At 33.2% G+C, this 13,865-nt stretch overlaps 1 protein-coding gene across 1 annotated transcript; it reads right to left on the bottom strand.

Moving 5' to 3' along the window:
- Positions 1-5,832: 5,832 nt before the first annotated feature.
- LOC123556285 (sodium/glucose cotransporter 5-like) lies at positions 5,833-7,937 on the bottom strand. Its single transcript, XM_053544215.1, has 3 exons — positions 7,810-7,937; positions 7,384-7,455; positions 5,833-5,988 (listed from the first exon to the last, which is right to left on the bottom strand). The coding sequence occupies exons 1-3, from the start codon at positions 7,885-7,887 to the stop codon at positions 5,833-5,835; spliced, it is 306 nt and encodes a 101-aa protein (XP_053400190.1). The 5' UTR covers positions 7,888-7,937.
- Positions 7,938-13,865: the final 5,928 nt, after the last annotated feature.

Genomic DNA, 13,865 nt, shown 5'->3' with positions numbered 1-13,865 from the left:
TCCGTTAAGTTTAAATTCATTCATATACATTTCAAGAGGCATTGAATAGTTTTCTTCTTTCTGTATTTCTAACAGTATTGTAAAAATATCTTCAATAACATTTTTCTCATCTTCTTTTACTTTTTTGATTTGTGCTTCTGATATTAGTTGTTTTATTTTGTGGTGATGTAATTTTAAAATAGTTTTTTTGTTTTCAACTTTGAGTTTATTAATAAATATAGAATTACTGATGGAACAGTGCCAGCAACTGCTACAAATATAGGAATAGCTGGAACAAGTGCTAATGCAGCCGAGCAACGAAAGATACCTGCTGTAATTTGTAATCCTGTACTTACTCTTCCACAAAACTTTTTACTTTTTTCTGTAAGCAGCAGCAACTAATTGATCTATTGTTTCTATTCCATTAGAAATTAGACTTTTATTACTCATTTATATAATATATTTTTTAAATTTAAATTAAATATTAATTTTCTTCCAATTCACTAAATGGTATCCAACTATTAAATCTTTCACTATAACTTTTCACTTTCCACTTTACTAAAGCTTGTTTTTTCTTATAGTCTCGTCTAATAACTTTTTCTATTCCAAAAAACCTCTTGTTTAGTAGGTAAAAGTTCTTAAAAGTAACCCTGAATTATTTCATTATTCAAATCTTTAATAGTGTATGTTCTTGGATTTGTATTATTAATTCCATAAATTATAAATATTTCCTCTGTCCAGTTTGGTGTATATCCTTTTTCAATATGTCGTTTAAATTTGCTTAAGTAAACTCGATCACCAATTTTAAACTTCGGTTTACTCTTTGCCGTATGAATTAAAGTAAACAGTGCCTTTATTTAAGGTTTTACTGGCTTCATTCAGTGTCATTTTTATACCAAAATGTTTTCTTGTAAGTATTATTTGCTGTAAAATATTTCTACATTATTATGTTTAAACTTCTATTAAATATTTCGATTACTACAGCTTTTCCTTCATTAAATGTATGATACATGGTTAATCTTATCTTTATTCAAAAATGATTCAAACTTTTTATTATAAAATTCTTTTCTTTCATCTATCCATAAATTTGTAGGTGTTCTACCTTTAGAAATTATTTTTTCAAATGCTTCAGTAACAGATTCCTCAGTTTTATTCTTTAATGGAATGACCCATGCATATTTGCTGAATATATCAATAACGGTTAATAAGTACTTCACACCTTTATTATATTTTGAAAAAGATTGCATATCGACTATATCAGCAAACCAGGTATTATCAATATCACTAAACTATCACTCTTCGTTTCATAAATTTTCGTTTAATTGGTTTATGTAATTCTTCTGCTAATTCATCACTCCATGTTATTTCGGGGTTCTTTTTAGTGAGCTTCCAGCTCCCGAGGACCTACGTCCAAGTCCAAGTTTATATTTCATATTAATTGCAGGTTTTACAACTACTGTGAAATCATTTAATTTTGTCGGCATGAAATTTCGTGGTTTTGGCCAAAACGGCTGTTTCGTGGGGACGTAAATTCGTGGATTTTCAATTTTTGAAGAAAAAAAAATCAAAAAGAAATCATAATTTTCACAGGAATAGATCTACTAGTACATCTGTTCTTACATGTGAAACCTACACGTGTCAAACAGCGTTACCATGGTTACCGAATTTGCAGTCATCGCCGCGGGAGATAAGCGAGCGATCATGTGCCAATTAACGACTGCGTTATCTATAATTGTACGAACCCTAATTTGTAAAACTACAAATTTGTAAACCTACATACATGTAGAGTAAAATCTATCTCGGGTTATTCTGCAATAAACCACTCGCGTGCAATGACGTCATCCGATCCAGGTGCGTAGCACGGTCGTAAAAAGAAGTAACCATTTCTTTTAACACTGTTGATACTAGTATGCCGTGTTAGAATCGAAAGAACAAGTTCCCAAGTGTGGTTTATCGTAGAATAACCCGAGTTTTTCGTTCTTATGCGAAACAATATATCACTCAGGCCTACGGCCTTCGTGATATATTCTTTGCATAGCGGGACCGTAAAAAATCATATAACAGCCGTATTATAGTGTAGTTGGCACGTGACGCTACGTCAAACTTCTTTATTTAGTATCAACTTTCACTTCGACAAACATGTCATAAACAAACCACGGGTACATTTCTAAACGAAATAGTCGGTTTTGTTTCCACGCATACGTTTATCGTTGATGGAGATTCGATAAACTACACGAAAGCTGCAGGTTAGTACTGCCGCATGCATACAACTACGGATCAGATCGAACGGCTATGGTGTCAATTGTGGCGACTTTGCGTACAATTAAAAATTATCGTGGGCATAATTTGTTCGTTGGGACATAAATTCGTGGTTGAGCTCAACCACGAAATCCACGAAAATATATCCCCCACGAATAATAATGATTTCACAGTAAATGTTTAGCTACCTTTCCTCCAACAGATTTTAATTTAGTGTTTTTTAAATTAGATAACATTTTTTTTATCGAATTGGCTTTTTTGTATTAGTATCATAGCAAAAATCATGCGCCTTGGATACCGCGTCCAGTTCATTGACAGGAGGTGTTCGGGAACTTGGATACCACAGTAAAAACGAGTATGCGCTGATTCACTTTACAATTTTATTCTCTAGCGTAGCGTAGCGATTCTCTGAAATTACAAACAATTATACATATAATAAAAAGTATATTTAAATCACAGGTAAAAACATATATTCAACAATATATTCAAAGCGACAGTTATATTTCTTAAGTAAATATCTCTAATTAAATGTAATAACGACAAGCCTTGGTACAATTCAGAGATACGTAAAACCTCGCGACAACGTGATCGGCTGAAAACCACCGCAATTCGTTCCGGAAAGGATTCTGATTGGCACAAATATAAATGTACACGCAAAAAAGTAAATAATATGATAAAACATTCAAAAGAGCTATTTTACAGTAATATAGAATTTACCTTGAATGACCTCACCAACACAGGTCCGCGTCAATATTGGAAAATTGTTAAAATGTTAGTCAAAGAAAACTCAAAAGGAAGTAACATTATCCCAACTCTTATAAATAATGACCAAAGTTTTTCTGTGTCTGATACTGAAAAGGCAAATACTCTGAATAATTATTTTGTGTCTATTTCAAATTTAGATGATTCGAATGTTTCTCTTCCATCTTTCATTGCCAAGGCAGACTCTTTGCTAAATGATATAACAATTTCAGAACAAGATATATTTGATGTTATTTCTAACCTGCAATTAAACAAAGCATCTGGACCCGACGAAATAAGCCATCGTATGTTAAAAGGAACAGCATCCACAGTTAAAAAACCACTTACTATTCTATTTAACAGGTCCGTACAAGAAGGCATTTACCCAAACTGTTGGAAACAAGCTAATGTTATGCCACTTTTCAAAAAAGGAGAAAGCAACACCCCATCTAATTATAGACCAATCTCTTTAATCAGTTGTGTAGGTAAAGTCATGGAACGTGTTATTTTTAAATACATGCACAATTTTTTAATGTCAAACAATTTAATATACAAAAGTCAATCAGGGTTTCTACCAGGACATTCCACAGTTTTTAAACTCATAGACATTTATAACCAAATCTGCAAATCTTTTGACGAAAAAAAAAAGCAACATGTATAGTCTTTTGTGATATATCAAAAGCATTTGATAGAGTTTGGCATAAGGGTCTTATTTTTAAACTTAGACAACATGGCTTTTCAGGCAAATTAATTGACTGGATTACTCACTATCTTTCAAATCGCAGCCAAAAAGTTTTCGTTAATTCCTCTTTCTCAGACTCTAAAGAGCTTAAAGCTGGTGTTCCTCAAGGCTCAGTGTTAGGTCCTCTTCTCTTTCTAATATACGTTAACGACATCGCAGATTCACTTATAAGTACGACACGATTATTTGCAGATGATAGTTCTCTAGCCGCTTCGTCTTCCGATATACACGAAATTGAACTTTCTCTAAATTCTGACCTTATAAAAATATCTGAATGGTCAAAACAATGGTTGGTTACATTTAATCCTACAAAAACAGAAGCTATGTTCTTTTCCCTCGCGCGTAGACAATGTCCTAATCTATTGTTTGAAAATACTCAGTTAAATTTTGTCGATTATCACAAACATCTTGGCATAACACTCTCTAAAGATGGATCTTGGCACGAACATATATCTAATATTGTAAAGTCGGCAGCAAAAATTCTAGGATCTATGAGAGCGCTGAAATTTAAACTTAGAAGGCACACCTTAAACAAAATCTATATAGCTTACTTGAGATCAGTTCTAGAATATGCCTCTGTTGTTTGGGATAACTGTGCGAATTATGAAAAAGATCAATTAGAAAAGATTCAACTTGAAGCAGCGCGTACTGTTACTGGGCTAACGCGTTCAGTATCAATAGAAAGACTTCTTAACGAAATTGGATGGGTTTCTCTTTCTGACCGCAGAAAAATACAAAAATTAATTTTAATATACAAAGGAAAAAATGATGATCTTCCAACATATTTACTAGATTTATTTCCATCGATCGTGAATGGCTCAAACCAGTACAATTTAAGAAACAATGCCGATTTTGAAACTTTAGCTAGGCGTATTGAAATTTACTCCCAATCTACTATTCCCTCTGCAATAAAATTATGGAATGATCTGAACATTGAAACTCGTCAACTACCAACTCTTTCGGCTTTCAAAAGTAAACTTAAAGAAATTTTCAAGCCTCCACAATTCCCTACTTTTTACTTAATTGGTGACAGACGATACTCTGTGTTTCACGCTAGAATACGAAACAAGTGCAGTAATCTAAACGCCGACTTGTTTAATAATCACATCAGAGAAAATCCAAACTGCGACTGCGGATCCGAAACGGAAGACGCAGAACACTATTTCTTTAAATGCACTCGTTTTTCACATCAAAGAAGAGAACTATTTACTAAAACAAGATTATTTCACCCACTAAGTGTCAATAAGCTTTTATATGGCAATGATAATATTTCTATAGAAGATAACACTACACTTTTCACAGAAGTTCAAAACTATATCAAACATACAAGACGTTTCGACAGTACATAATGTATTTCTTATGTCCTCTTGTCATTATTACGTTACTTTGGGACAGGATGTTTGTGATTACTGGGTAGACACTCGGGGATATAGAGCAGCATATATTTCTTTTTCTTTTCTTCTCTAACTCAACTATAATGATTACAACCATAACTTGACTAATACTAAAATTTATTAATTATCATTGTGTAATTATTATCATAAATACTATTATTGTTATCATTTTGTTACTACATCATCGTGTAATTATTATCATAAATACTATTAGGGTTATCATTTTGTTACTACATTGATATCATCATTATAATATTTCCCTTCTACTTCTTCTTCTTTTTCTTCTCCTTCATCTTTTTATCTTTGTAGTTATTATCACTATCATATATCTTTGTATAAGGAATGCTTAATTAAACTAATACACTCGTTCATTTTTCATTTGCTATTAATGTTACGCACTTGGGAAGGGCTGACTTCTAATGTTGCAATAACTTGTAGCCCAACCCATTTGCTTTTGTTACTTATTATGTATATGTGCTATGTATTATGTGTTCAGAAGCAATAAAATATGATTAAATCTAAAACGTAAAGCTTTAGTTAGAAAACCTGTGTTTTTTAACTTTGTGTGAGTTTCCAGCTCCCATCAAACCAGAGGTTTTCGTAGTAAGTTGTTAAAACCTGTGTTTTTTTTTAAATGGTCAGCAGCGGTCAGTTTGGGTTAAAGGCAAGGGTCAAAATGGGGTCAAACTGTTTTCGCCCCATCATAATACTATACTACTAATATTTCGTGTCAGTTAATCCATCAGCTTTAAGAAAAACTGAACTTACATGCCACTCGTAGATGGTCACAGAGAATCCCATAGCAGCGGCTGTGCCAGCAAGTCCAATAAACATGGGTGCTCCTACGTTACTGGCATATACTGAGGCACCAATCTGAAAAGGATAGAGTAGTCAAAATGATTTTATTCAAGAGCAAATCACTATATTAGATATATTATTTCGATTTTAACACATTACCAACGACTTTAAAGTAAAGCCTTGACTGCATTCATTAAATATTTGCCCGTTTTCAATTGGTTTCGCTATGCCATTTGACGCTATGACGTAATATTGTGACGTCAGAACAGTGAATTGTATAATAATTCACTGTTTTCAGCCTTCTTTGTTTAATAGAAAAATGAATCGGATCGTGTTAGAATGCATAATAACACATATTTATGGAAAATCAATCGGTCTATATTAGATTATAGATTATATCTGAATATGTGAAGGATAATTTAGATTATAGTAATATACTGATGCACCCAAATTCGCTTTTAATTATGTCTTCCCATTTTACCTTCGCCTAATGTCAGTCCGTCCGTCCAGACAAAATGTATGTAGTTGTGCGTTATCGTCGGCGTTCCTCTTGGATTAATTATTGCGGAGTTATTTTCCTTTAATTGTCATTTTTGAATAAAATTGTTCGAACTACTTCTCTTATTTTATTCTTCTTTTATTCATATGATTTGGATGAAACTCCAAAGGTATGATCGAATCGCATATTCTGCGTGGTGAGCTGTTGCATGTTTTTTCACCGAGTTCTGGTCCTTTAATTTCAATACATGAAGTCCACATATAGTCTGGACTTCAAACCCGAAACACTGCTTGTATTTTAATGAAACATCATAGCAATGACGGGTATTAAGTATAATAACACATACCCTCGTCATCTTCCAGTTCGACGACTTTCATAAGTTAATGCCCTTCCATATTTGTATAATGTTTCTTTGTCCACTTATTTTCAAAACCGATGTTCATATTTCGATAATACTTAAAAGCAATGATAAGTCATAAGTGTAGAAGTGCATATAATGATAACAATAATTACATTACATAATCAAAACCTTCCCATTATAGTTTTATTTCTATATCCGGAAACGAACCATATAAGGGAAGACATGCGTTGTTTCAAAAATTGTACATTCCTGATTTCTAAACTGGGGTTAAATGTTTTGTCGGATATTAAATAGACATAAGATAGAAGCCAGACATTTTTCTTTTAGAAACGTATATCACATTTTACATCAATATATATCATATAAAAGGTACAAAATACTTTTTCTATATTGGCATTTAAAACTAATGCTTCATGAATATATTGCCAGCGATGTTTGGAATATAAATTTGTTACCAAGCAACAAGGCAGGCGTCGGTTTCGGAGGCTAGTGAAAATGACAGGAGCGAAGACAAAAGATTTGTACATGATAATGCAACGGAAAATTGATCCCTTTCTTTATGTATATTACATTTACAATTTGACACAGACATAAAGTAAGTGTATAGTACCGGAATCCAGTGCATATTCTTCCCTGCCAGGAAGTATCCCGTTGTACTTCCCCGATTTGGCCGGCATGTTGACTACAAAGGAAAATAGAAATATTGCAGTTAGTTATACAATGTAGATCTATCTTGTTTTACTGAAACAGATTCACAAGAATTAACACACTGAGTGTGATTCATTGCAGCAGATATATTTGATATGTTTTACTGGTATTGTAAATATTTTCTTTCACTGCAGCCATTTGATTCATGCAGCGCTCTGAGAAGATATATTTCAGTTAATTTAAAATGTACTTTACTTGACTAACCTGCTACGTATTACGATTTGTAATACGATTTGTATTATTTATTTACTAAAATCTGCAAAGCTCTGTATATTTCATTATATTTAGAAATTGTATGATAGAAACTGTAATATTTGCATATATTTACCCATAGTCCAACTGCAAGGACAATGGCAAAGTAGATGCCAATGGTCATATAATCTTCCCATACAAGTTTTTCTACCATCTTGGTACTGTAGCTCAAATATTGTTTACAAACTTATTCAGCTGAAAACTGAGAAAGACAGACTAAAACCGTGTGTTGTCCAGTATCCTCCAAAACAAATCGCAAACAGCGATATTTTACAACAAATTGGAACGTACATTGGAAGTACATATCTCTGTCTTACAATCTAAACAGTAAAATTGATAGATATTTGCATCCGCGTTCAAACAAAAAGACGCATACTGGTTTTTTCCTAGTAATTTCCGGACCAAAGTACTTTTCCGGAACTTTTACGTTTTGTGCTGTATAGACTTTACGCCGTGGTAAAGCAACTGGGTAACAATATCAAATCATCTAGATCTTTGTTGTCTTTACATAGCAGTGTAAACTGGCATCACGGAGTCTCTAGGTTATTTGAATATCCCGGTTGTTTTAACTTACTTACACAAGAGATTGTCAATAGCTGGGGAATTCCAGTTACACATGCTGCAGCGGGATAAGAATTACCACCTGACGTCGAAGAACATGATCTAATCTTATCATAACCGCACTCGCATACAGTCAGTTGAAATCATGCAGGGAAACATTATTAACTTGGGTGTAAATTAAAATATACTTACAAAATACTCGAAGTTTGAACAAATATTTTTTTATCCAATTTCGTCCGTAGCTTATATCCAAATAGAACAAAATTTTCACTTCGAAATATTCACAATTTCAACACACCTACTGCGTTTAATTAACCAGGTTTTCAACGAAAACCTGAGTTATTAGATTGGGGTAGATGTCGGTCGGGCGGGCGGGCGGCGGCGGCGGCGGCGGCGGCGTCAAACTGGTGTTTCCGGTCAATAACTTTTGTTTCGGTAAAGATATTTGAATAAAACTTGGTATGTATGTAGCTTATATCAAGACAAAGGCTGGGATTGATTTTGGGGTTTCTGGAGTCAAGGTCAAGGTCACTGTTACTTAAAATAGAAAAAGGGTTTCCGGTCAATAACTTAACTTAGGAATGAGCTATCATGATGAAACTTGGTGTATAGAAAACTTATATAAAGTTGTAGCTTGGGATTGATTTTGGGGTTTCTGGGATCAAGGTCAAGGTCACTTTTACTAAAAATAGGGTTAGGGTTAGGTTAGGGTTAGGGTTAGCATATCTTCTACATGCATGGAGGGATTTTGATGAAAGTTGGCACAATTGTTCACCATCATGAGACGGAGTGTCATGCGCAAGAACCAGGTCCCTAGATCTAAGGTCAAGGTCACACTTAGAGGTCAAAGAATACAAGTATGAAAACTTTGTCCGGAGCATATCTTCTTCATGCATAGAGGGATTTTGATGTAACTTGGCACAATTATACACCATCATGAGACGAAGTGTCTTGCGCAGTTCCCTTCTTTAGAATTACTTCCCTTTGTTGTTACTATAAATAGCTTATATTGTAACTTTTTCATTACTAGACGTAGGGAAAAATCGAGACCACTTTTCTGTAGTACAACATGCATGTTACATCCAATTTTGAGGTGTATTTTGACCAGTCTATACCTGGTAAGGATTTCTGTGTGGACTTACAATTTTTTTTTTGTATTTTTTTTTTTTTTTTTTTTTTTTTTTTTTTTTAAGATTAACTTCCCCTAGTTGTTACTATAAATAACTTATTTTGTAACTTTTTTATAATTGACCGTAGGGAAAAACCAAGACCACTTTTCTGTGGTACAACATAGTTGTTACTTTCTAATTTTAGGTGTATTTTAAGGTATCTCTACCTGGTAAGGAGTTTTTTTGTGGACTTAGAAAAACAAAAGAATTACAATGATTACTAAACAACCACAATATTAAAATTACATCTGCAAATACAGGTGCTAGAGTAAAGAAATTTGCTGTGACGGGCGTATATTGTGACATTCTGGCACTCTTGTTTATTCTTATGAAAAGTGTTGAAAACCTGGTTTCGTGGCATTGCCGCGTTTCTTGTTGATATTTGAACAATAAATTCCGATAAATAGAAATGCATCACTGAATATTTGCATCAGCATTACATAAATTTACACTCGTTTTTGTGTGAATATCAGTGGTTTACTGTGTTGTGTCACGCGCTGAGGCAGTGAAATCCATCTTTGAATAGTTATTAAATTTACAAACATGCGTTGATTTACATACACTTTTTTGTATTTTATGAAACATGCTTTGTTGTGTGTGTGTGTTTTTTTATACATTTTCATCATGATTTCGGTGCCGCGACTATATAACTCGTTAATTGCCGTCCTGGGGAGTCCTGATAACGCGCGTATAGTCGCTTATCGACACTACAGGGGTAGAAAATATAACGCCTATAGTCGCATTTCAGCCCCAGGGAGTTAAAAGTTAAATTATCGCCAAATATCTACGATACCGTTGAGGCATGTAGTGTTATTTATGACCAGTTATGGTAGAAATCAACAAAATGTTGTTTAATGATCATGAAATGAACATTTTTATTTTTACATAAAAATAAAAACATATAACATGTTTAATGTATGACAGAAACAAGTTTCTGAATTATTTTACCAAGCAAAATAAATTTATAAAAGTAAATAAAGTAAATAAAATGTGGAGGTTTCTTTAGAAATGGCCAAGAAGATAGGACATGAAAAAGATCTTCCCCCACATTTTATAGGGAATTCTCAAAAAAGGAGGAAGTGAGAGAGGCATCCATTGAAACAAATATGTGTAAAATATACATTAACTACGTCTTTTGTATACCAATGGCATAACAAGCGCTTTACATATTTTTTAAAAGAAAAAGAAATCAAAGACCCTAGTATATAACATTCAGCTACGGCATAAATATAATGTGACTTAGTATGCCTTGCAAAACAAGGTAAAATATATATGCATGTATAATATTATGCTAAAGGAAAAATAAGTCTGTCATAAAATGGGAAGTGTATTTAACAAAGTGACTAGCAAATAAAGCACACTAAACAGATAACTTATTGCACGTAAACCTGATTATTTAAACCCAATCTTTCCAATGAAATATACGGATATGAATACTTCTCAAACCTTATTAAATAATTGTCTGCCATGAAGCAAATATTGCCTTTGAAGACAGTTACTTGTAAGCAATATAAACGTTTGTCCTCGTGGCTTATCCAATTACCAGCCCAAGCAAGTAAATAAATAGTAAGTTATTGTATCTAATAACGTCATGAATAGACAAACAAATGCATACGATTATATGAAATGTCGATGATCAAAAGTATATACAAAAACGTATCAAGAAAATCAAATGGTTTCATGTAAGACCTCATCACCAAGAGGTCTGCAAACGTACATGTATAAATTCAGCTATATTCAAAATTAAAACATTATTCTAAAGCGTGATAATGATTTGAAAAGCATATTTCAAGAATTTATCAAATACTAGATCTATAAAACGCTCATTACAGTTACGTCAAATTACGTTTGAATGACGTTTGCAACGTCACGCTAAAAAGAAATTAACAACTGTCAATATAACTAATAACTTTGAAAAAAATAGAAAAGAAACAAAACCGGGTATTGAACCCGGTCCACAAAGTTCGTAGTCCAATGCCTTAACCACTCGTCCACGGACACTACTACTAAAATAATTTGCGCTATATAACACTAAATGCCTAAACGACATCGTAGATATTTGGTTTCTATTTTTAATCGATAATTTAACTTTTAAGGCCATGGTATTGAATAGGTCGATTTTTTCCTTTCACTATACCGTCTGCAAATAGGAGCAATTGATCATGGCCGATATTTACCTTCAAGAGGCCTCAATTTCTGCGCATGCGCACTTTAACTGGAATTCCCCAGCTGTTGATAATCTCTTGTGTAAGTAATCGAAAACAACCGGGATATTCAAATAACCTAGAGACTCCGTAATGCCAGTTTACACTGCTATGCAAAGACAACAGATAGATAGATAGATATTTTATTTCCTCCTCGAGGGAGAGCAGAACATATTTACAGCATATATGATAAAGATTTGCATGTACAATGAACACATTCAATACAATTTTACAAACATGTAAAAAATATACAGATAAAATCAACACTCGTGTTACTATTTCAAGTTATTTAAGATGTTTACAATAACTTTCCAAACGTTTGCAGATATCTTAAATATCAAGTGTTTCAATAACCGCTATTGAAATGATACGGACATGATCTTACATAAAAACGAAAAGCAAGAGCAAGTTATATTTAATGTCAAGCGGTACATATTCACCCCAAATACTTTTATATCAACAGATGGATAATACAAGTATTATTATTATGCTATACAAATATGTAATGTAGCAATGAGCATACCGCCAACCTCGAATTACCAGTATTGAAATAATCCTCATGAGAACAAGATCTTACCGAAACGAAAAGCAAGAGCAAGTTATGATAAATTTCCAGCTGAACATTTTCATTAACAGTAATATTATATGAACAGATAATGCAAAAACTTGAGAGCTATCTTATGAAATTCATCATGCGCATTTCCTGATAAACAGAACAAACCAGAGACAAGTTCACAGACTTGTCGGGTCTCACTTAATCTCATATATTGAAAAAAACACTTCATAGCCAAAGAACTGAATAATACTTCGGAACAGTGATTTTCTGAGTTCTCTATTTTTAAAGCAGTGGTGTATTTTATGAAGTACAATGTTATCGGTACAGCAGTTACACTTGTAACATATTTCTTTTTTGGTTGAACGACTCCTGTGCTTTAGATTTTGTCAACTGTTACATTGAAACCCTCAAAATGACGTCACTGCTATTACTTACCAGTCTATAACAATATTTGTCCACAAACAAGCCAGCAAACAAACAAAAAAATAATTTAATTTAAATAACAGTTATTATCACAATATAGAAACGATAAGAGAAGGGCATTTAATTTTTGTTTCTTTCAGAATAAGTATCCCTTGTGTCTGCTTTCGGTATATGTGTTTATGGGTTAATAAATGTCTGGGTTAAACCGAAGTATCGAAAGTTTAGACAAGTATTTTATTCTAATTAATTGAAACTTCTATAAAAAAAAAGTAGCCTTACCTTCTCACAAATCACACGCTTGATATCTATATGACATTCCTTTTACCCCAGTCACACATACGGCTAGGATAGTTACGTCTAGGTTATAACATACTAAATAGTTTTTGTTTTTTATTCTATATAAAATTGACCTATTTCCAATGGCCGCAGCACACACCAGGACCCATTTTAAATGTCTGTACATCTTGAGAATATTGTTAGTGCTAAAGAAAAATCAAAAGAAAAGTGGGGGTCATGTTTGATGCAAGAAAAATAATTACAGTCAAACACACGAACTGCAAAATCAGCTAAAAAATGAGACCCCAAATATACTGATGGTGTGTGATCTAAGTTTCGATGAAAAATTTTGTAATGTTATTTCATTATGAAAATGCTACCTACATGTCAAGCATAGACCTGTCATGTGATTTTAGCAAAAAAATTGCAAAGAAAATATGGAAAATAGCTCTACAGAGCAAAAAAACTGAGGACTATTTGTATCCGCCATTATGCTACCATTTTTTTTCGCGCCATTTTTCTATTTAGTATCTGTATGTCTCTAACACGGTAGAAACGTAGTAATCCCTATCGATCCGTACCTATTCCGTACCTTAAAGTATCAATTCGTCCCAATCCTTACGGCTCAGGTACGGATCGATACAGATTACTACGTTTCTATCCGTGGCTAGACGTAGCTATCCACGCCGCATGTGTGACTGGGGTATAAGATAAGACATAGATGGTCCTCTGTAATTCTTCTATTTAATCCGTACAGGTATGCACCAACGATAGACGCTGCTAAAGATTATCATATGTGATCACTCATTGTACATATCACAGCAGTACAAATATCATTAAAGTTTATATTTGTACGTGTTCGTGTTAATATTGAAAGTATGATAAACTTTAATACGGTTCAACGTCTGAAAAGTATGCCATACTTTCAAACAAGCACTTGTCA

This window comes from Mercenaria mercenaria, chromosome 5, assembly GCF_021730395.1.
Source record: "Mercenaria mercenaria strain notata chromosome 5, MADL_Memer_1, whole genome shotgun sequence".
Taxonomy (NCBI): Eukaryota; Metazoa; Mollusca; class Bivalvia; order Venerida; family Veneridae; genus Mercenaria; species Mercenaria mercenaria.
Note: the sequence above shows the minus strand (reverse complement) of the source record. Positions and strands in the feature narration are given on the sequence as shown.

Bases quoted from the DNA above. Each gene is read 5' to 3' on its own strand.
- LOC123556285 (XM_053544215.1), bottom strand. From the start codon at position 7,887: ATGGTAGAAAAACTTGTATGGGAAGATTATATGACCATTGGCATCTAC. The intron at 7,456-7,809 runs GTAAATATATGC...TTTCCTTTGTAG, and splicing joins TCCTTGCAGTTGGACTATGG to TCAACATGCCGGCCAAATCG. The intron at 5,989-7,383 runs GTACTATACACT...TATCCTTTTCAG, and splicing joins AGAATATGCACTGGATTCCG to ATTGGTGCCTCAGTATATGC.